Below are 23,657 nucleotides of genomic sequence, written 5' to 3'. Positions count from 1 at the left end.
ATATGGTCAGATGCTGTAGTTCAAGATCATTTGTATTTTTTTACACGGAATTCCTAACTAAACAGGATTCCTAACTAAAATAGATATGTACAATGAAGCAATAGATTTTTTTCTTTTTTGTAAAAGAAAAAAAATCTAATCCCTTGTTCCTGAGCATTACTGATAAATATTAACTTTTTTATACGTTAGGTTTCAGATGTATATAATTCTTTTATTATATGAAACCAAAAAGAAGAAATGACAAGAAAATTGTATATAGATGGAGGAGAAAATGACGATATGGAAAACAAGACAGGGATTTTGTACAATGAAACTGTACAACAATTTTGAAAAGGGATGTAGCGCAGCTTGGTAGCGCGTTTGTTTTGGGTACAAAATGTCACGGGTTCAAATCCTGTCATCCCTACCTATTACTTCTCCCATGGGCAGTAACGAGGGATTCATTGAGATCGATTAAAATTGGACATAATCTTCCGGTCTTGCATACTATATGTATGCAAGACGTATTGGGGGTAGAAAAATTACTTTTCTTTACAGTACAGTCGTATCTCCTGTCATAAGGATAAGAAAGCGCTCTTAGTTCAGTTCGGTAGAACGCGGGTCTCCAAAACCCGATGTCGTAGGTTCAAATCCTACAGAGCGTGATTCGGTTTATTTGATGTCGAATCACAATAAAATAATTAATAATTTAACAAAACAAAAAGTTGAATTGTAACTTGAATTTGACCTCCTTCCTGCAGGAGGTCAATCAAAAAAAGAAAGAAATATTACTCAATCAAAGGTCCAACTGATCACCACGTCTATATTGTAAATATGCGGTTACGAATAATCCTGCTAAAGTAATAGGAATTAGACCTAAGACGATTCCAAATAGAAAAACTTCAATCATTTCGGTTTGTTTAAGGGGATAAAAAGAAAGGTAAGATCTATCCCTAAATATTAATCTGAATTATCCGTGAATCTCAATGACCAAGAATTGGCAATTGATGTGAGAAAGAACCATAGAATACCCGGAATCTCAGAGAAATATTCGTTTTTATCAATTTTTCATTCAATTCATTTCAAATAAGTCGTATCTTGTTCAAACCAATGAATAGAGCTGAGGTTATAGTTAAAGCAGCCAGTAGAAAACCGAAATAACTAGTTATAGTAAGCATGAAAGAGCTAAATTAGATATGTTCTTTTGCTACATATGTTGATAAAACACTTACCTAAGTTTCAATTTTTACAAAATACGACGGCAAGAAAAAATCAATTGACAGAATTAGTTTAGTTCCAATTGAAAATTCTGGATTCATCAGTCATTATAGATAAGACTAACTAAGAGTGACATAGGTAGAAAAATTCGATTCATCTGCTGTGACATTGACCGATCCTATGATTCGGAATCAACAGATTCATTGTGGAATTTGTGAGTTGAATAAAGTATTTGTGAGTTGAATAAAGTAATAGTAAAAGTAAGTAAAATATAAAGTATAAGTAAAAGTAATAGTAATTAAGAACTGTGCCGTGTAACTTCATTCAAAACTTAAATTACTTATGGACTTATACTTAAATATTAAATAAAATATTAAATAAAATATAAGTAATTTAAGTAATTTTGGAATAAAAGAATTGGATTTGAAAATTCCATTTTAATCATTTCCTTTCTATTTCAATAGGATCTAATCCTTTTTGGAACGAACGGCCTGATACTATTTACCTTTTATTTATTTTAACTCATTGGACTCAGTACAGTAATAGGTTGCTTAATTGCCCATAACATAATATTTCGAATGAAAAGAAAAAGGTGTCCCACGATCTATCGAAAAAAATAAAACCTTTACTCTATTTTTCATTTTTATATTTTTATTCTTTTTTTTCAGGTCCAACTCGATTCAAAGACGAACAACTTCCATTATCCTTTTAGATTCTATATTCTGTCTTTCCATATCATGGAGTTCCATACTTCTAGTTTGGTCAAGAAAGAACCTTTGTTTTGGATCTAATACAATAACGGTTGCATCACGAATATGGATTGTTCCAACTGGGTTCTGTTTCTTTCATGTTCTGTTTCTTTCACTAATATAGTATATACTATTGTATTTTGTATTACAGTATATTTATTGTATTATACGACCAACCAATTACTTGAAATAAAAAGATTTGAACAAAAAAACTTTTAACCAAAAAATGGGTTTATTATAGATTTCGCATACATATAATTGAATTGTGTGAATATTATAATATGCTTCATAAATTATTAGAAACCATCGATTCACGCTTTTCCAAGATCTTTACTTTCTATTATGAATCCAATAATGGAAATCTTATAAGGAATTTGAGTAATTTTCTATTGATCTATTGAATAACATAGAGTTATGCATAGACAAGGAACAAAAAAAGAAGAAAAGAATTATGTAGCATTTCGGTACCGATCGAGACTGCGTTGCTGTGCCAGAGGAAGGATAGCTATACTGATTCGGTATACTTGAAATAAACCTTTGGTACAAAATTGACGATCTCACAAAGATGCAATATCAGTAGTTTTCCATTTACTGATCCCATCTTTCAAGGAATCGATTCCCTTTTTTGAATGTACAAAAATTTGTGGAGCTCAGAATGTCTGGAAGCACGGGAGAACGTTCTTTTGCTGATATTATTACCAGTATTCGATACTGGGTCATTCATAGCATTACTATACCTTCCCTATTCATTGCGGGTTGGTTATTCGTCAGTACGGGTTTAGCTTACGACGTGTTTGGAAGTCCTCGGCCAAACGAGTATTTCACAGAGAGCCGACAAGGTATTCCATTGATAACCGGCCGTTTTGATTCTTTGGAACAACTTGATGAATTTAGTAAATCCTTTTAGGAGGCCCCCAATGACCATAGATCGAACCTATCCAATTTTTACAGTGCGATGGTTGGCTGTTCACGGACTAGCTGTACCTACCGTTTCTTTTTTGGGGTCAATATCAGCAATGCAGTTCATCCAACGATAAACCTAATTTGAATTATAGAGCTATGACACAATCAAACCCGAATGAACAAAATGTTGAATTGAATCGTACCAGTCTATACTGGGGTTTATTACTCATTTTTGTACTTGCTGTTTTATTTTCCAATTATTTCTTCAATTGAAAGAAAGAAAGAGAATAGTAGGAATTCTCTTATCCCATTCGGAAAGATACCATCCTCATAATTATCCATGACTGTTTTTGTCTCTAGCACGACCATTTGAGAAAATGTGGAGGAAAGTAGGGGAAATGGCCGATACTACTGGAAGGATTCCTCTTTGGCTGGTTGGTACTGTAACTGGTATTCCTGTGATCGGTTTAATAGGTGTTTTCTTTTACGGTTCATATTCTGGGTTGGGTTCATCTCTCTAGTAATCGGATAAACCGGATTGTAGACATGAAAGAGTAAGAAAAGAACTCAACGGGACCTTACCCTCCTTTGTCTAATTAGAGCGATAAGGTCCCGTTGAGTTCTTTTCTTACTCTTATAGGAAGATTATGATCTATTCCATAACATACAAATTGGCCAGTCAACATAATCAAAATATTATATTCGTAGAAATGAAATGACAAAACGGATCCTTTGCTCTGATGTTTCAAACCACTCTATTCTTTTGTTTCTTAATAATGTTTTTGAAGAATTGAATCTATTGATTGATTCATAGTCTCTGTTCTTCCTTTCCTCCATAATATTAACTCTTATGAAGAAACAAGAAAAGAGTAATCAATGGATTTTCTGAATAATACAATATTATATAGATTTCTACGCATGAGACATCCTGCAAATAATTTCTATACTAAACTACTAATAGAACTTACTCTATAGAACTTACTCTATAAAACTCTATAATATAATTTGTTTGAATAATTTCTCTTGAATAATTTCTCTAAGTTAAAAGTTTAAGTTAATTGAAGAAGTTCTATTTGCTCAATCAATTATTCCCCTAATCCTTTCTCTCTTTTTGTTTGTCCACAACTTCCTATGAATCTAACCAAAAGAGTTCTGGTGGACCCGGAAAAGAAGGAATGGTAATCTTTGACGAACAGGAGAAAAAATCATTATTATTTCGATATAAGACGACACAAGAAAAAGGATTTTCCGCCCTTTTCTTGTGTCGAATAGAAGACTCGTAAGACTAGTAATCCCTCCTAAAAGGATTTCTTTCTTTCATTTTTCCCATCCTTGCTCTGTATTCTCTTTCTTTGTATGTCTATTGTCTATTACTAAGAATAGGATACAAGTAATGAATTCCAGACATCCCGCAAAACGAAAAAAAAGTATAAACAAAGCAACCAAAAAGGTTTACAGATTTTTTGATCATACATAATTGTATGGATCAAAAAAAATTCGGCGCTTTTTACCAACTTGATGTTAAGGAATCTCTGCACCTAGAAATTCATTTCGTACAATTGAACCTTTTCAAACTGTTTCTTTTTAAGAACCAAAAAAACTTGTGCCAAAATAACAGATGCCAAGAAGAACAAAAGACCTTGGACCCGTAATGGGTCTTGAAGCACTATTTCTGCATCTCCCTGACCAAAGCCTCCCACATTGGGATTGCTTGTTAATGGTTGATCAAGCTTGATGGATTCACCCTCTGAAACAAGAAGTTCTGGTCCTGGAGGTATAATATCAACCACTTGATGTCCATCCGATGCATCAACTATGGTTATTTCATATCCCCCTTTTTCTTTACGTACTATTCTGCTTACTATACCTGCTGATGTAGCATTATAGACTGTATTGTTACTTTTGCTACCATCAGGATAAATCTGACCCCTTCCTCTGTTCCCACCTACGTATATGGGATATTTTAAGAAGTGAACGTCTTTCTTCGTAGCAGGGTCGGGGGAAAGAATGGGAAAGACGATTTCACTATATTTCTGACCGGGAACAGGACCTATCACAATAATATTTCTTTTGTTGGGACGATAACTCTGAAAAGACAGATTTCCTATCTTTTCTTTCAACTCAGGAGAAATACGATCAAGGGGGGCTAATTCGAATCCGTCGGGTAAAATGAGAACAGCCCCCACATTCAAAGTCCCCTTTTTACCATTAGCAAGAACTTGTTTCAGTTGCTTATCATAAGGGATTCGAACAACTGCTTCAAATACAGTATCAGGAAGCACAGCTTGCGGAACTTCAATATCCACGGGTTTATTAGCTAAATGGCAATTGGCACATACAATTCGTCCCGTTGCTTCTCGCGGGTTTTCATAACCCTGCTGCGCAAAAATGGGATATGCATTTGAAATAGATGCCCGAGTTATTACATATATCATGATCGATACAGAAATGGATCGAGTCATCTCTTCCTTTACCCAAGAAAAAGTATTTTTATTTTGCATGTCCAATCATTGATCCCCGAATTTCTACAATAAATTAGATAGGTAGCTAGTATAGTTCCCTATACACGAGTCTGTCATTGTACTGGAATAATTGTACTGGAATATAGGACGAATACCTTGAACAGATAAAAGTATAAAGAATTAAGTCAAATTGAAAATACTTTCTTTATACACGAAGAAAGATTCTGATTTGATTGATATAATAAGATCAAATGAGTTCTTTATTCATTCATTGAATGATAAATTACTACAAGCGAAGGAGATACACGATTTAAAAAAAGGAAGATCCAATATTTCACAATTGTATCTAGAATAACTGGAAAAGTGGAAACAAGACCAGATATAATTTGATCGTTATGATCCAATCCAAAATCGTTGTAGACCGAACCAATCATTAGTTCCCAACCATGGGTCGAGTGAAATCCGATCCATAAATCAGTAACTAAAAGAATAGAAAAAGCTTTTATTGTGTCACTTAAGTTATAGAGGAATTCCTGAACCCAAGAATTAAGAATGACGAGTTCTTCATTACTCAGAATAAAATAACCACTTAGAATAGCGAAACAGATTATATTTGTCGAGAAATGCAAAATGATATGGAGATCATATTCATTGTGTGCTTTGACTAATTGTATTGTTTCCTTGTGTATTTCTATATGAAGTTTTTGTATATGCGTTTCCGGGTACTCCTTTATCATTTCGTCCAATAGGAATAGTTCTTCTAATTCTATGAATCTTTCCAGAACGTTTTTCTCTTGAATATGATTCAAAAAATTTTCGGATTGCCTGGTATTCCACCAATTAGTAACCCAAGGTTCCAGACATTTATTAAATGAGAAAGAGACCCACCAGGGCAAAAATACTATAGATGCGAGATATGGGAGGGAGGCCGATGCTTTCTTTTTTTTCATTTTTTTTTTTCTGTGAATTGAATTGTTAATGAACCTGCTTCATTCGTTGACTCTATCTGATCTGATATTTCTTTGAAGCACGAGTTGTATAACAAGGTATTGACCTATGGGTCTATTCCTTTCCTATTATTGTGTAATAATTTTATTTTTTTTTTGATTTAGAAGGAATATAGACATAGAATAAGAGTTCTTTTCGGATGAAAATGAGAAAAAAAGAAATAAATATTATTCCAGATATCTCAATTGGGCAAATTTGAACCAATTTTATTTTCATTTGTTCCTTTCGATGAATACTCGAAAACCCACTTGAAGTAACGAATCGAGTTTCGAGACGAAAAAACTCCCCCTGGATCAATTAATTCTTTCGAAATGTTTCACCGTCTAACCAGAAAAGGGTATCAATTCCAAATCTTGGGCCTAAAAAGATGAATTCTGTATTACGAAATACATGTTCGGATAGGTTTGATGAATTTATATCTATACTTATTAGATTAGATTCGTTAGTTAGATTAGACCTTTTTCTAGTATAAAAGAATGAAGAAACTTCAGTTGTATTAAAAGAGGAATTAGCAAGTTCCTTCCCCCATCTTGAGAAAATATTTATTCTTCATTTTATTCTTCACTTCAGTTCGTTTCAAAATACTTCAATTGGTACGCGCAAGAAATAGGCCAATTCGGCAGCTTTTTGTTCAATTTCTCGTGGAGTAAAATTCTCATCAGTACGAGTCAAGGGAATGGCTCCTTGGCCTCTGATTTCCATATAAAGGACACGACGAGTATAAAGACCCTCTTTAACCTCTATTCTGATTGATTGGATATCTCTCATAAAGAAGCGAAGGAAGATGCGACGATTTATTCCAGGAAATCCCCAGCGAAAAATACACACTATTCCTTCTTTTCTATCGAATCGGTCATAACCGCTACCTACATTCCACGAAATTGTGCACCACAAATACGAGCTAATGAATAGACCCGCGATCCCGTAGAAAGACATCACGATCCCTTGTGGAAAAAAAATGATTTGCTGAGATGTAAATACGGGTATCAAATTCCTACCAAGATAACTGGAAGTTCCAACCACTAAGAATCCTAGTGAACCTAAAAAAAGGATACAGGCCCAGCAAAAATTACTCGTTTTTCGAGACCCCGTTATAAGTTCTATCCATATATGTTCTGATCGCCAATTCATACTATACTAGATCCAGTGCATTCGATTGGAATTGAGCGAATAACCCAAATAAATTTGACTTTACCTTTCTTGATCCCGAAGTAACTTTCATCAACTAGCACTATTCTGATGTGAAACATTAGGAGAGTAATTGGTTAGATACATTGACTTTCTATTTAAAATATTCACTAATCCATTTTGAACCAGCTATATTCACATATACATGCATTTATGCAGATATCATATATCCGCATAACGATTCTTTCATTTGTGTGTTCGGAAAGAGCCACATATCATACCATATTACACGAGATAAATATCTGTATTATCATCCAGTGTTGAAATAAATTGATAAGATTCGGTCCCATTGGGTCTAGACAATCTTATTTTTTTGGACATGAAGAAATAAGGAAACCATTGCAATTGCCGGAAATACTAGGCCCACTAAAGGCACAAAAATAGAGGGTAAGTTGGGATCTGTCATAGAATAGGTGCCTCAATTTAATATTTCTATCTGTTTTAATATTTCTATCTATTAGAAAGATATCTTCTTATGATATATCTATTACTTATGATATATCTATTATAAGTAATATCAAGCCATTATTATATTATATCAAGCCATTATTATATTATAAATATATTATAAAAAATTATAATAAATATTATTTATTTATAATATTTATTTATAAGTAATAAGTAATATCAACTATAATTCTATATGATTAGATAGAAAATGACTAGATAGAAACTATATATTCTATATTCTAAAACTATATATTCTATATTCTAAAATATAATAAATAAAATATAATAAAATATAAAATAAAAATTATCCGAAACCTCTGTCTCTTATTACAAGGAGAACTTATGTCACCAAAGAAAACACCTGATTACGACGAATTAAATACTTGTTCGCTACAAATAAAATAACTGAATCTAGTGCTATACTTTACATTTTTGAACTTGGATTCAAGGGAAAGAAACCGTGGAGCTGAAATAACTCACCCAGAACACCTTTTAAAAGATTACGTGGTACTATTGGGTCGAATAAACCTTTATGGAATAAATACTCAGACACTTGTGAACCTTCAGGTATTACCTTTTTTAATGTTTGTTCAATTACTCTTTTACCCGCAAATGCAATGTAGGCGTTAGGTTCAGCAATAATGATATCCCCCAACATACCAAAACTGGCTGTTACTCCACCAGTTGTAGGAGATGTAAGAATTGATACATAGAATAACTTTTTATCTGATTGATAATTAGATGAAGCAGAAGATATTTTAGCCATTTGCATCAAGCTCAAACTTCCTTCTTGCATGCGTGCTCCTCCAGAAGCACACACAATAATGACAGGTAGAGATCGATTAGTAGCATACTCGATCAAACGAGTAATTTTCTCGCCTACTACGGATCCCATACTACCTCCCATAAACTGAAAATCCATAACGCCAATTGCTACGGGAATACCATTTATTTGACCTATGCCTGTTTGAATAGCATCAGCTAAACCTGTCCTTCTTTGATAAGAATCGATACGATCTCCATAAGGTTCCTCTTTTGAACGAAAATCAATGGGGTCTATAGATATCATATCTTTATCCAGAGGATCCCAAGTTCCGGGATCAATCGAAAGTTCAATTCTATCTGAACTACTCATTTTCAAATGATATCCACACTGTTCACAAATATTCATTTTTGACTTAAAAAATTTTTTATAATTTAATCCATAACAATTTTCGCATTGAACCCATAAATGTTTGTATTTTTGATTTATATTGAAATCATTGGATTCTACTTCTTCATGGAAGTCGGATTCTACTTCTTCATGGAATTCTACTTCTTCATGGAATTCTACTTCTTCATTGAAATCGGATTCCACTTCTTCATTGAAATCGGATTCCACTTCTTCATTGAAATCGGATTCCACTTCTTCATTGAAATCGGATTCCACTTCTTCATTGAAATCAGATTCTACTTCTTCATTGAAATCATTGGATTCTACTTCTTCGTGGAATTCTACTTCTTCATGGAAATCGGATTCTACTTCTTCATGGAAGTCGGATTCTACTTCTTCGTGGAATTCTACTTCTTCATGGAAATCGGATTCCACCTCTTCATGGAAATCATTGAAATTTTTTCTAGTTCTTTTACTAGACCTACCGCTCTCACTACTATTTCTATTTTCAGTACAAATGAAGTTATAAAAGTAACTGTCACTGTAATTGTTGGTACTACCCGAAATAGAACTATTAATACTGACTTCAAAACGAAGATAACTATCAATGCAACTATTAATGTGATTATTCCAACCAGATTGAGTATCATACATGTAATGATAATAGTAGTGATTCTTTTTCTTAGACCCCCTACTCAAATAACTAGAAAGTTTTTTTTCTAGTTCACTCAGAAAAGAACTATCATTGTCAACCTCAAAAATCTGATTTTCAATATCAAAATATACAGAGTAACTGTCACCATTACTATCCCTAACTAAAAAAGTGTCATCAGAGATCAAACTCCAAATATCCTTGATTTCAAATAAAGAATCAACATTAGTGAAACTATAATTACCACTATGATTCCAACTAGGAATCTTTTTCTTCGTATCGTTCTTCGTATCGTTTAGAATAGGTTGTTCACTTCTACTGGTATGTCCAATACCATCAAGACTATCCATTGATTTACTTAGCCCACACCTAGATTTACTTAGCCCACACCTATGTTCTAACTTCTCGTTAGACAACATCGAACGGAACCACCATTTTCCCATAGAGTCTTTCTACCCCCTATTTGATGAAATACAATACATTCGATGGATAATCATTTTACTTTCACTATTTGATTTCTTATCAGAATTAAGCATACGAATCTAATCCTAATCATTAGGATTGTTAATTAATAACGAGTAAGTATTGAAAGAACGAGTAAGTATTGAAAGAAATGATTCTCCTTTGTGGGAAGCCGAGGTATCACTTCAATATATATTGATAGAATCTTTTTATAAATTTTAAAATAGAAAGACACAGCTTTCTTCCATGTGATGTACAAATTCTCATCGAAAATAGAGATAGTTGTTTATTTCTATAAATAAAGAATAAAGAATTTGTTCTCGTATAATCAAATAATTAAGTTTCTATTTTAACATGGAACGAAAAAGACAATATATAGGATGGGTAAAGGAGCCTTTCCCTTGGCTTGATCTATGGCCTGAAACTAGGAGATATAAAAAAGTCCACCAATCCCAAGGATCCATAATTAATCCAATCCTATGGATCCAACAACAAACAATAGAAGTATTGAGTTGTTTAGTCTTCGATCTTATCTTGTATATATATAGGTAAGATCTGTACATCTGTACATATAAAAGATATATGCAAATACATAGTATAGAATGCTCATTCTTTTTTTTTTTATTCGGCAATCGGCCCAATCTTTTTTTTAGGAAAAGATTGGGCCGACTTTAATTGCAATCAATTAGGAGAACAAACAGGAATTACTGAATTATGCACACTTACTTTTTCTCTTTATCTAGCTTATCTACTGGTTCGAATTCGAATTTGATCTCTTTCCATACTTCACAAGCAGCGGCTAGTTCAGGGCTCCATTTGCTAGCTTCACGGATAATTTCATTACCTTCACGAGCAAGATCACGTCCCTCATTACGAGCTTGTACACACGCCTCTAAAGCCACCCTATTAGCTACTGCACCAGGTGCATTTCCCCAAGGGTGTCCTAAAGTTCCTCCGCCAAACTGTAGTACGGAATCATCCCCAAAGATTTCGGTCAGAGCAGGCATATGCCAAACATGAATACCCCCTGAAGCCACGGGCAGAACACCTGGCATAGAGACCCAATCTTGAGTGAAGAAAATACCGCGACTTCGGTCTTTTTCGATATAATCATCACGTAATAAATCAACGAAACCTAAAGTCATCTCACGTTCCCCTTCCAGTTTACCTACTACTGTACCGGCGTGAATATGATCTCCACCAGACATACGTAATGCTTTAGCTAGTACACGGAAATGCATACCATGATTTTTCTGTCTATCAATAACTGCATGCATTGCGCGATGGATGTGAAGAAGTAGGCCGTTGTCACGGCAATAATGAGCCAAGCTAGTATTTGCAGTGAATCCACCAGTTAAGTAGTCATGCATTACGATAGGAACTCCTAATTCTCTGGCACATATGGCCCTTTTCATCATTTCTTCACATGTACCCGCAGTAGCATTCAAGTAATGTCCTTTGATTTCACCTGTTTCGGCCTGCGCTTTAAAAAGTGCTTCGGTGCAAAATAAGAAACGATCTCTCCAACGCATAAATGGTTGTGAGTTTACGTTTTCATCATCTTTGGTAAAATCAAGTCCACCACGTAGACATTCATAAACCGCTCTACCGTAGTTTTTTGCAGATAATCCCAATTTTGGTTTAATAGTGCATCCCAATAGGGGACGACCATACTTGTTCAACTTATCTCTTTCAACCTGAATGCCGTGAGGCGGGCCTTGGAAAGTTTTGGAATAAGAAGTGGGAATTCGCAGATCCTCCAGACGTAGAGCTCGTAAGGCTTTGAAACCAAATACATTACCCACAATGGAAGTAAACATGTTAGTAACAGAACCTTCTTCAAAAAGGTCTAAAGGATAAGCTACATAAGCAATATATTGATTTTCCTCCCCAACAACGGCCTCGATGTGGTAGCATCGCCCTTTGTAACGATCAAGACTGGTAAGTCCATCAGTCCACACAGTTGTCCATGTACCAGTAGAAGATTCGGCAGCTACCGCAGCCCCTGCTTCTTCGGGCGGAACTCCAGGTTGAGGAGTTACTCGGAATGCTGCCAAGATATCAGTATCTTTGACTTCGTAGTCAGGAGTATAATAATTCAATTTGTAATCTTTAACACCAGCTTTAAATCCAACACTTGCTTTAGTCTCTGTTTGTGGTGACATAAGTCCCTCCCTACAACTCATGAATTAAGAATTCTCACAACGACAAGGTCTACTCGATATAGATTATGCATGAATGAAACCTTTGACAAAAATAAAAATAAAAAAAAAGAAAAAAAATATTCAACTAATATTATCAACTAATTTCAATGTTATGTTAAAATGAAATGGTTCATTATTAGACCATGTATTTGATTCATCAAATACATCATTATTGTATACTCCAAATACATCATTATTGTATACTCTTTGATATATATGGCGCAACCCAAACCCAATGTTTGTTTTGCAAGTTTACAATAAAATCAAATGGATCTCCTTCTTATTTTGAATCCAAATACTAAGAAAAATTCACTCTTGACAGTGATATATGTTGTATATGTAAATCCTAGATGTGAAAATAGGCATAATTCATCCTAAAAGGGTATAAAGAATAGATAGGCGGAAATCCAATATCTATTCAAAAAAAAAAAAGAACAATGGCCAATTAGATCGAAATAATGAATCATAAATGGAGTTCGGGTTCGAATTCTATAGATAATAGAATCTAATACGGATGGTTTTTCTATAATGATAGAGAAATGAAAGAGACTTACTCGTGATTTCATGTACTTAATATTTCTTTTGAAAAAAAGAAGGATTGGCTGAACTTGAAAATTGACTCATTGAATGAGTAATTGAATGAGTAAACGATTGAATCGTATTCGGTTGGGTGGTACCAACTAAATCAAGTGCTAACTCCCATTTATTTCTTATTGAATTAACCGATCAACTTGCTATCGGACATTTATTTTCGACTTGGCATGGCACTATTCAAAAAAACTTTCGACATACTTTACTTTAATTATAATTATGAGAATCAATCCTACCCCTTCTAGTCCTGCGGTTTCCACACTTGAAGAACAAAACCTAGGGCGTATCGCTCAAATTATTGGCCCAGTACTGGATGTTGTTTTTCCTCCGGGCAAGATGCCTAATATTTATAACGCTTTGGTAGTTAAGGGTCGAGATACTATTGGTCAGCAAATTAATGTGACTTGTGAGGTACAACAATTATTAGGAAATAATCGAGTTAGAGCTGTAGCTATGAGTGCTACAGATGGACTGATGAGAGGAATGGAAGTGATTGACACGGGAGCTCCTCTAAGCGTTCCAGTCGGTGGAGCTACCCTCGGACGAATTTTCAACGTTCTTGGGGAGCCTGTTGATAATTTAGGTCCTGTAGATACTAGCACAACATCTCCTATTCATAGACCTGCACCTGCCTTTATACAGTTAGAGACGAAATTATCAATCTTTGAAACAGGAATTAAAGTAGTGGATCTTTTAGCTCCTTATCGCCGTGGAGGAAAAATCGGACTATTTGGAGGAGCTGGAGTAGGTAAAACAGTACTCATCATGGAATTGATCAACAACATTGCCAAAGCTCATGGAGGCGTATCTGTATTTGGCGGAGTAGGCGAACGTACTCGTGAAGGAAATGATCTTTACATGGAAATGAAAGAATCCGGAGTAATTAATGAAAAAAATATTGCAGAATCAAAAGTAGCTCTAGTCTACGGTCAAATGAATGAACCGCCGGGAGCTCGTATGAGAGTTGGTTTGACTGCCCTAACTATGGCGGAATATTTCCGGGATGTTAATGAACAAGACGTACTTCTATTCATCGACAATATCTTTCGTTTCGTCCAAGCAGGATCAGAAGTATCCGCCTTATTGGGGAGAATGCCTTCTGCAGTGGGTTATCAACCTACCCTTAGTACAGAAATGGGTTCTTTGCAAGAAAGAATTACTTCTACCAAAGAGGGATCTATAACTTCGATCCAAGCCGTTTATGTACCTGCGGACGATTTGACCGACCCTGCTCCTGCCACGACATTTGCACATTTAGATGCTACTACCGTATTATCGAGAGGATTAGCTGCCAAAGGTATTTATCCAGCAGTGGATCCTTTAGATTCAACGTCAACTATGTTACAACCTCGGATCGTTGGCGAGGAACATTATGAAACTGCGCAAAGAGTTAAGCAAACTTCACAACGTTACAAAGAACTTCAGGACATTATAGCTATTCTTGGGTTGGACGAATTATCCGAAGAAGATCGTTTAACTGTAGCAAGAGCACGAAAAATCGAGCGTTTCTTATCACAACCCTTCTTCGTGGCAGAAGTATTTACTGGTTCTCCAGGAAAATATGTTGGTCTTGCAGAAACAATTAGGGGGTTTCAACTGATCCTTTCCGGAGAATTAGACAGTCTTCCCGAGCAGGCCTTTTATTTAGTAGGTAACATCGATGAAGCTACCGCGAAAGCTATGAACTTAGAAGAGGAGAGCAAATTGAAGAAATGACCTTAAATCTTTGTGTACTGACTCCTAATCGAATTATTTGGGACTCAGAAGTGAAAGAAATAATTTTATCTACTAATAGTGGCCAAATTGGCGTATTACCAAACCACGCCCCTATTGCCACGGCTGTAGATATAGGTCTTTTGAGAATACGCCTCAACAACGACCAATGGTTAACGGTGGCTCTGATGGGTGGTTTCGCTAGAATAGGTAATAATGAAATCACCATTTTAGGAAATGATGCGGAAATAAGTACTGACATTGATCCGCAAGAAGCTCAACAAGCTCTTGAAATAGCTGAAGCTAACTTGAGTAGAGCTGAGGGTAAGAGACAAGCAATTGAAGCGAATCTAGCTCTCAGACGAGCTAGGACACGAGTAGAGGCTGTCAATGTTATTTCCTACTAGTCAAGTCAATACATCAAAATAATAAAGAGAAGTTTTTAAAAAGTTCTTTATTATACACCACATGTTGATTCTGCCAATTGAACACAATCAAGTCTAATCTGATAAAACAAAAAAAGAAGATGGGGTAGAAAAACTTATTAGATATCATTTCATCGACTCCGGTATCTAATAAGTTCTACCTACTATTGGATTTGAACCAATGACTCCCGCCGTATGAAAGCAATACTCTAACCACTGAGTTAAGTAGGTCATTTATCACCACAAAAAGAACCCATCACTTCGGGGATTATAGGTGGAATATTATTTCTAAGCAATACTAATCTGTTCTGTTAAGCGTAAATAAATCTGTTCTGTTAAGCGTAAATAAAATAAATAGATCAGAGAGCTATGATGTGGATTATGGAATATCCATCTTGACAAGAAATTATCTATATGTTAAGATGTCTATGACAAGGGCTATAGCTCAGTTGGTAGAGCACCTCGTTTACACGCGCGCCAATGCTTTTCAAAGGAGCCTATTATGCAATGAACATAATTGATCGTATTGAGAAATCGATGTCTTACTCCATAGGTTCGAGGGAACAAGAGAACAATAGCCTGACAAATATTTGGTTCGGTCCGATTCAGGCGCGAATTCAGTTGCCAAATCAAATAGAACCCGCCATTGATTTGATAGTTGATAAGGTAAATACCCAGCCCATTCAATGCTAGGCATAATGAGTATAAGGGCCTCAAAATAACCTCTTTTCGTCCTATGAACTTTAAGGTGTATGAAGTCTCATATTCGACTGTTGCAGCGGAGCGATAGAGATTCCATTTAACTTAGGTTGATCTAGGCCGAAGGCAGACCTAAGTCAAGATAACCCTTCTTTGAAACACTTTGGTATTGCTCCTAGATCAGAATACAAATAATAAATCAGAGCACATGGAACCATCTCATTATCTTCCTCTAAAGAAAAAATATGGTGGACTAACTGATCTTTACATCAGTTGATGAAAGAGCCCAATGCAACAAAATGCATGTTGGGTCTTTGAAACAGTTCGAATCATTTCGATAATAATCAGTTTGATCTGTTTTACCGAGAAGGTCTACGGTTCGAGTCCGTATAGCCCTAATCCTAATATATTATATTTTTGTTTAGTATATAGTTTAGTGTTTAGTATATAGTTTAGTATGGTTTTCATTTCTATGGGACCAACCAAGTCTAATCCTAAGTCACATGGGTCTAGGACCTATTCTTTTCTTGGTCTTGGGTCTTGTCTTGTATTTGGAGAATCCCCCTAACTAATCACTAATCGTTTTTTGGCAGAACAAGAGCAACCTTATTGATTGATTCAGAGATAATGGAGAGATAACGAATTGGGCCTAAATATATTAACGTTTCTTCTTCTATATTCTATGAGTTGAGTGGGTTTGTGGATTTGATTTGGTCCGTCGAATCATTCGATAATGTGTGATTCTTTCTATTTGAAAATGTTATGTAAATCATTTATGATTCCGTCGATTATACTACTCCACTCTTTGCTATGTTTCATTGTCTAGTATAGGTTTGCTGTAAAACCTTTTTCTTGTAGCGAAATCTAACCCATTGCTTGGTCTTACCATTATATTATTAAGCGTTATTGCCGTAACAAAACAAACAAGTATTTTGGTTCATTCCAAATCGTAATCTTTGTTTAGTATTAGAGATTGGTCCGAAATAGAATGAATCTTTCATTCTAACTCTAATGAAATAACTCGATTCTTCTTATTTATTTCTGAGGAGGTGGGATAGTACAGGTTCCAAGTTTCCAATTTTTTGTATAGAAAGATATAAGTTGTTATATGTCACCTCTCAATTCAACGGATTGAATCAATTAAGAAAAATAGAAATGAAATCTAGGACAAGAAAAAGATAAAAAATCATTCGATGCATTAGATTATGTATTCATATTCGTATCAAATCAATAGAAGCAATGATCCTATACCCAGATTTTAATGAAAAAGGAATACTTCGAATAATATAGAATATGCTAGAAATCCCTAGACATTTTACCCCATATGACTATTGAAAAATTTAAGTTTTAAAAAAAGGAAATGAAATTATTATTATTTCATTATGTTGATTATATATAATCAACATAGTATTCTAATGAATATAGTATTCATAGTATTTAATTATAGGATATTTACTTTACTATATTATAGGGTATTGATATTTATTATAGTTATAGGCATAGGAATAGTTATAGGCATAGGATATTTTAGTATTTTATTACCTTTTTCTAGAGGATAGAGAACCCAAGACAAAGTGAGAGAGTTTTGTTTGTGTAAGAGCATCCTATGTCTACACCATATCTAAATAGAATCGAAATCCAAAATGTAAGTGGGATTCCATTAGATGAATCTTTAAACAAAACATGCCCCACAGCAAACAAACTCTAAACTATGCAGTTTGATTTGATCAAAATCAATTCTTGTTTCGCCTAAGATAAGAAGTTATGGATGAATTGACAATTCCGATTCGAATCGAATAATTCAGCATATTCCACATTAATAGGAGTACATTTATGTTTCTGCTTCACGAATATGATATTTTCTGGGCATTTCTAATAATATCAAGCGTTATTCCTATCTTGGCATTTGTAATTTCCGGAGTTTTAGCCCCGGTTAGTGAAGGACCAGAGAAGCTCTCTAGTTATGAATCGGGTATAGAACCCATTGGGGATGCTTGGTTACAATTTCGAATCCGCTATTACATGTTTGCTCTAGTTTTTGTTGTTTTTGATGTTGAAACGGTCTTTCTTTATCCTATGGGCAATGAGTTTCGATGTATTGGGTGTATCTGTATTTATCGAAGCTTTAATTTTTGTGCTTATCCCAATTGTTGGTTCAGTTTATGCATGGCGAAAAGGAGCATTGGAATGGTCTTAACTGAATATTCAGACAATCAAAATAAAAATGAAGGAAAAGATTACATTGAGACAGTTATGAATTTGATTGAGTTTCCCTTAGTTGACAAAACAATTACCAATTCAGTTATTTCAACTACATTGAATGATCTTTCGAATTGGTCAAGACTTTCCAGTTTATGGCCGCTTCTATACGGTACCAGTTGTTGTTTCATTGAATTTGCTTCATTAATAGGCTCGCGATTCGACTTTGATCGTTATGGATTGGTACCAAGATCGAGTCCTAGACAAGCAGACCTAATTTTAACAGCCGGCACAGTAACAATGAAAATGGCTCCTTCTTTAGTAAGATTATATGAGCAAATGCCTGAACCAAAATATGTCATTGCTATGGGAGCTTGTACTATTACAGGAGGGATGTTCAGTACTGATTCTTATAGTACTGTTCGTGGAGTCGATAAGCTAATTCCTGTCGATGTCTATTTGCCGGGCTGCCCACCTAAACCAGAGGCGGTTATAGATGCTATAACGAAACTTCGTAAGAAAATATCTCGAGAAATCTTTGAAGATAGAACTGTGTCTCAACAGGAAAATCGATGTTTTACTACCAATCACAAGTTTTGTGTTAGACGCAGTACTCATACTGGAAATTATGATCAAGAATTGCTCTATCAATCACCATCTACTTCAGAGATACCTTCTGAAACATTTTTCAAATCCAAAAGTTCAGTATCTCCCCATGAATTAGTGAATCAGACAAGGTAAGGTTCTTTTGTGCAGAATAAGAAAGAAAGGGTCAATCTTTAAAAATTTCATTGTAAATTGAAATACTCATACAAATACAAATGTGGGAGAGATCAAGAAGATGCAGCAGGATCGTTTATCTGATTGGTTAGTCAACCATGATTTAGTTCATAGATCTTTGGGCTTTGATTGCCGAGGAATAGAAACTTTACAAATAAAAACCGAGGATTGGGATTCCATTGCTGTCATTTCATATGTATATGGTTACAATTATTTACGCTCCCAGTGTGCCTATGATGTAGCACCAGGCGGATTTTTAGCCAGTGTGTATCATCTTACGAGAATACAGTATGGTATAGCTAAACCAGAAGAGGTATGCATAAAAGTATTTGCCCCAAGGAATAATCCTAGAATCCCGTCTGTTTTCTGGATTTGGAGAAGTGCTGATTTTCAAGAACGCGAATCTTATGATATGTTGGGAATCTCTTATGATAATCATCCACGCCTTAAACGTATTTTGATGCCGGAAAGTTGGATAGGTTGGCCCCTACGTAAGGACTATATTACCCCCAATTTCTATGAAATACAAGATGCTCATTAAATGATAAGAAATTAATGTTTACTTAATACGACTATGACACGATTCCAGATTTCTTTCAAGTGAAGGAATATTTTTACGTTCCGTTCTAGATGAAAGAAAGTAACCGGACTTTAATTCGTATTATGGATAACCTAAAAAAAACTTCATTTATATTCCAAAATTTGGAATAGATCATATCCATTTCGTATGAGCAGAAACAATGGGATGAATCAAAAGAGTTCTGCACTATGAACTTTGTACCGCGCACATAACTTACTTAGATGTAGATGGACCTCGGAAAGTAACGTAAGCAAGAGTGAAGAAATGGAATAAATGTCAAAAATATGAAATGAAGAAATGAAAAGGGATTGGATTTTATTTGTACTGTGTCTGAAGTGCATTCTGTCTATTGCTATCTTTTAACTCCTCTCGACTTTTAAGTTTTTTTTTACTTTTACTTATTTATTTTTATTTTGAATATAGATGAAGACTTAATATTCTTTTTGAATGAGAGAAAGCACAGTATGAAGAAACAAGAAAGAAAAAAGAGACGGGAGCATAATCTCACTTTGTTCTTTACCATAACCATCCATACATATATTTTTTACCAATCCCCCCAAGGGGAGGTATATATATATATACATCTAGATGAGTAAATATGTAACCAATCCCCCCAAGGGGAGGTATATATATATATATATATCTAGATGAGTAAATATGTAATAGATGAGTAAATATATGTAATAGATGAGTAAATATGTAACATCTAGATGAGTAAATACGTATCATGCTCTAGACTATTAACGCCCGATCTATCTCGATTAATTTGTATGAATATCTATCCGATACATTATTTACGTGTCAGGAACCAGATTTGAACTGGTGACACGAGGATTTTCAGTCCTCTGCTCTACCAACTGAGCTATCCCGACCATTTCCCGTGCATCATCCTAGTAGAGTACTTGTGTCTATGTTAATTAAAGGGACTAAAAAGTAGTAAAAAATTTGACAAGTAAGTGTAAGGATAATGATATGGACTGTGAATGATTCAATAATAGAGATTCTTTGCCCATATATGTTCATTTGTACAGGTTCTATCCAAATTGGGATAAGATCCAAGGATTTTAGTTCGGATCCGTTTGTGAAAGAGTAGAGTGAATGAGAAAGATAGTGAATTTTGTTTGAACTGAACCACTGATGAAAAAAAAGAAGAGGATAAATACTTAGGAAGTAAAATAGGCTTTTTATTGGGGATAGAGGGACTTGAACCCTCACGATTTAAAAAGTCGACGGATTTTCCTCTTACTATAAATTTCATTGTTGTCGGTATTGACATGTAGAATGGGACTCTCTCTTTATTCTCGTCCGATTAATCAGTTTTTCAAAAGATCTATCAAACTCTGGAATGAATGATTTCATAATTGAATATTCGATTCTTCCTTCAACTTCCATTGAAATGGATTCATAATAACTCTGAATTTTTCATATTATAATTATATATAATTATAATATAATAGATTCGGGTCATGATTAATCGTTTGATATGGCAGTATGTATACATACGTATTAGGTATATAGGACCATCTTTTCTGTAATTTTTATAGACGGATTCCTGCTACCAACAAAACGTAGTCAACTCCATTCGTTAGAACAGCTTCCATTGAGTCTCTGCACCTATCCTTTTAAATTCTAGTTTTATAAACCTTTGTTTTCTCAAAATAAGGATTTGGCTCAGGATTGCCCATTTTTAATTCCAGGGTTTCTCTGAATTTGGAAGTTACCACTTAGCAGGTTTCCATACTAAGGCTCAATCCAATCAAGTCCGTAGCGTCTACCGATTTCGCCATATCCCCTTTGATACCAAGACCTAGTTGGAATTCCAACTATCCTTTTCATTTATTTTGTTTGTTTGGACCCGTTGAATTCGTTAGATAATGATTTCTATATTGAAAAAGTGTATGCTGCTGTTTGATTTTTTTGGCTATCCCCCATCAGTTCATTTATATTGAATGAACCTTGTTTCAATCAGAAATGATTCTATCATTGATGTATCCGCAATTCAATATGGATAGATATATCCAACATATATATGTTTCTCCCTCCCTTTCATTTTTACAGTGCGATTTGGAATAGTGGAACGGTCGATATTCATTCTTCTTTTTTTTTGTCCTATCTCCTCCTTTTCCGAATCAAACCAGAGGAATGTCTCATTTTCATTTAGATTGTATCTTTATCCTTATCTTTTTTTTTATCTTAGGACCGATTCGCTATAGCTATAATTAACATAATATAAATATATAAAATATAAATATATAAATAAATACATTATGTTGTATATTATAGTTAGATATAGTTAGAATAGTCAGAAGAATAGTCAGAATTATTATTATAGTTAGTTATAGTATATAGTTTAGAAGTATACTATATAACTATATAGAACTATACTATACTATATAGTTATATAGTTATAGTATAGTTATATAGTTATAGTTCATAGTTAATATTAAACGAATAGCTAATAGATAAGATCAGCTAATAGCTAAAATCCGGTAGTTTCCTCAATTTCTATATACTATTTCTGTTATGTTATGTGAGCCCGCTTAGCTCAGAGGTTAGAGCATCGCATTTGTAATGCGATGGTCATCGGTTCGACTCCGATAGCCGGCTTTTTCTCTATCGATTTTTCCGTGATTGATAATCTCTCTCCTCCTTTTCCCATATGTTATGTCGTGGTAACTTGCAACCATGACCAAAAAATGTATTGGAACAATTAGATCTCTCTCTACCGAACAAATCATAAAACGGAGCTGCAACTTCCTATATATACAAAAAATCCGGATATTGATACAATTTATTTTATTCTACTTTGTAGTATTTCGGTAAATTTAGCTTTGCTTTGTTTATCCCTTAGTTCAGTCTTAATTTATAGTTCAGTTTTCATTTTTTTATTCTGAAAAAATGAAATTTCAATAAAATCCATAAAATTAAAAAGGAGTCTTTATGTCTCGTTACCGAGGACCTCGTTTCAAAAAAATACGCCGTCTGGGGGCTTTACCAGGACTAACTAGTAAAAGACCTAGATCCGGAAGTGATCTTAAAAACCAATTGCGTTCTGGGAAAAGATCGCAGTATCGTATTCGTCTAGAAGAAAAACAGAAATTGCGTTTTCATTATGGTCTGACAGAGCGACAATTACTTAGATATGTGCATATCGCTGGAAAAGCTAAAGGGTCAACAGGTCAGGTTTTACTACAATTACTTGAGATGCGTTTGGATAACATCCTTTTCCGATTGGGTATGGCTTCGACCATTCCTGGAGCCAGGCAATTAGTTAACCATAGACATATTTTAGTTAATGGTCGTATAGTGGATATACCAAGTTATCGTTGTAAACCCAGAGATATTATTACTACGAAGGATAAACAAAGATCGAAAGCTCTGATTCAAAATTATATTGCCTTATCCCCCCCCGAGGAATTGCCAAAACATTTGACTTTTGACTCATTCCAATATAAAGGAGTAGTAAATCAAATAATAGATAGTAAATGGATCGATTTGAAAATAAATGAGTTGTTAGTCGTAGAATATTATTCCCGTCAGACTTGAACCTAACGAAAATAACAAAGAAAGTTTCAGAGAATTTTGTCTCTTTTCGCCGAAATAAAATAAATAGATCTAAGGGCCTTGATCCGCATTTTTCTCATTCACGTATCACAAATGGATCAGCAGTAAGATTTTTTTGCTCTTTCTTTTTCCGATATTTGTATTTTACGTACCACAGTAATGTAATTAGGAATAGAGAATTTCTATCAAAAAAAGGTCAGGTCCTCTTGTTGGGATGATGGTATCAATTGTTATTTGATTTGATATATTGTGTTCAGTAACGTTGGTGAATTAAGAGAAACGGAAAGAGAGGGATTCGAACCCTCGGTAAACAAAAGCCTACATAGCAGTTCCAATGCTACGCCTTGAACCACTCGGCCATCTTTCCTACATAATCTTATTATTGACCAGAAACCGAGTGAATAGCGAGTCATTCATATTATTCCAGTAGGTACGACTGATGAATGGTTCCATAGGAATAATTCCTTTCAAATAAAATTTCCTATTTCTCAACAACAACTTCTCTCATCAGCTACCCCATAGATCTAGTACAAATTTATGAATCGTCCCATGGATTTTTCTATTTCAATTGTATGGCATGGCGTATCCATGTTATGCAAACAAAAAACAAAATGGATGCTTACCTTACTCTACTCTATTTTTTTTTTAATGCTTATTTCATTCTTTTTCCTCTTTGGA

The 23,657-nt window shown here is 34.5% G+C and overlaps 6 protein-coding genes and 5 non-coding genes across 11 annotated transcripts in view; 6 read left to right on the top strand and 5 right to left on the bottom strand.

The window, feature by feature from the left end:
• Window positions 1–332: 332 nt before the first annotated feature.
• TRNAP-UGG (transfer RNA proline (anticodon UGG)) lies at window positions 333–406 on the top strand. The gene has a single exon. It is a non-coding gene; the product is annotated as a tRNA-Pro (tRNA).
• Window positions 407–570: 164 nt separating this feature from the next.
• On the top strand, window positions 571–644 carry TRNAW-CCA (transfer RNA tryptophan (anticodon CCA)). Its single transcript has one exon. It is a non-coding gene; the product is annotated as a tRNA-Trp (tRNA).
• Window positions 645–1,598: 954 nt separating this feature from the next.
• On the bottom strand, window positions 1,599–7,592 carry LOC135657914 (cytochrome f). Its single transcript, XM_065176045.1, has one exon. The coding sequence runs from the start codon at window positions 5,348–5,350 to the stop codon at window positions 4,388–4,390; it is 963 nt and encodes a 320-aa protein (XP_065032117.1). The 5' UTR covers window positions 5,351–7,592; the 3' UTR covers window positions 1,599–4,387.
• Window positions 6,244–10,274, bottom strand: LOC135657913 (acetyl-coenzyme A carboxylase carboxyl transferase subunit beta, chloroplastic-like). The gene has a single exon (XM_065176043.1). It carries the CDS (start codon window positions 10,203–10,205, stop codon window positions 8,382–8,384), a length of 1,824 nt encoding a protein of 607 aa, XP_065032115.1. The 5' UTR covers window positions 10,206–10,274; the 3' UTR covers window positions 6,244–8,381.
• A 593-nt stretch (window positions 10,275–10,867) lies between these two features.
• LOC103988823 (ribulose bisphosphate carboxylase large chain) lies at window positions 10,868–13,047 on the bottom strand. The gene has a single exon (XM_009407469.3). The coding sequence runs from the start codon at window positions 12,408–12,410 to the stop codon at window positions 10,947–10,949; it is 1,464 nt and encodes a 487-aa protein (XP_009405744.3). The 5' UTR covers window positions 12,411–13,047; the 3' UTR covers window positions 10,868–10,946.
• Window positions 13,048–13,231: 184 nt separating this feature from the next.
• Window positions 13,232–16,254, top strand: LOC135657915 (ATP synthase subunit beta, chloroplastic-like). The gene is made up of 2 exons (XM_065176046.1): window positions 13,232–14,718; window positions 14,784–16,254. Exons 1-2 carry the CDS (start codon window positions 13,239–13,241, stop codon window positions 15,137–15,139), a joined length of 1,836 nt encoding a protein of 611 aa, XP_065032118.1. The 5' UTR covers window positions 13,232–13,238; the 3' UTR covers window positions 15,140–16,254.
• Window positions 16,255–18,361: 2,107 nt separating this feature from the next.
• On the top strand, window positions 18,362–18,796 carry LOC135657909 (NAD(P)H-quinone oxidoreductase subunit K, chloroplastic-like). Its single transcript, XM_065176040.1, has one exon. The coding sequence runs from the start codon at window positions 18,362–18,364 to the stop codon at window positions 18,794–18,796; it is 435 nt and encodes a 144-aa protein (XP_065032112.1).
• A 1,418-nt stretch (window positions 18,797–20,214) lies between these two features.
• TRNAF-GAA (transfer RNA phenylalanine (anticodon GAA)) lies at window positions 20,215–20,287 on the bottom strand. The gene has a single exon. It is a non-coding gene; the product is annotated as a tRNA-Phe (tRNA).
• Window positions 20,288–21,949: 1,662 nt separating this feature from the next.
• Window positions 21,950–22,022, top strand: TRNAT-UGU (transfer RNA threonine (anticodon UGU)). Its single transcript has one exon. It is a non-coding gene; the product is annotated as a tRNA-Thr (tRNA).
• Window positions 22,023–22,159: 137 nt separating this feature from the next.
• LOC135657912 (photosystem I P700 chlorophyll a apoprotein A1) overlaps window positions 22,160–23,657 on the top strand; it is a 9,110-nt gene continuing 7,612 nt past the window's right edge. The window contains exon 1 of the mRNA XM_065176042.1: window positions 22,160–23,657. This exon is cut by the window's right edge and continues 7,612 nt beyond it. The gene's annotated coding sequence lies outside the window, so the exon portion shown is untranslated.
• Window positions 23,260–23,346, bottom strand: TRNAS-GGA (transfer RNA serine (anticodon GGA)). The gene has a single exon. It is a non-coding gene; the product is annotated as a tRNA-Ser (tRNA).

This window comes from Musa acuminata, unplaced genomic scaffold (assembly GCF_036884655.1).
Source record: "Musa acuminata AAA Group cultivar baxijiao unplaced genomic scaffold, Cavendish_Baxijiao_AAA HiC_scaffold_323, whole genome shotgun sequence".
Lineage (NCBI taxonomy): Eukaryota > Viridiplantae > Streptophyta > Magnoliopsida > Zingiberales > Musaceae > Musa > Musa acuminata.
Note: the sequence above shows the minus strand (reverse complement) of the source record. Positions and strands in the feature narration are given on the sequence as shown.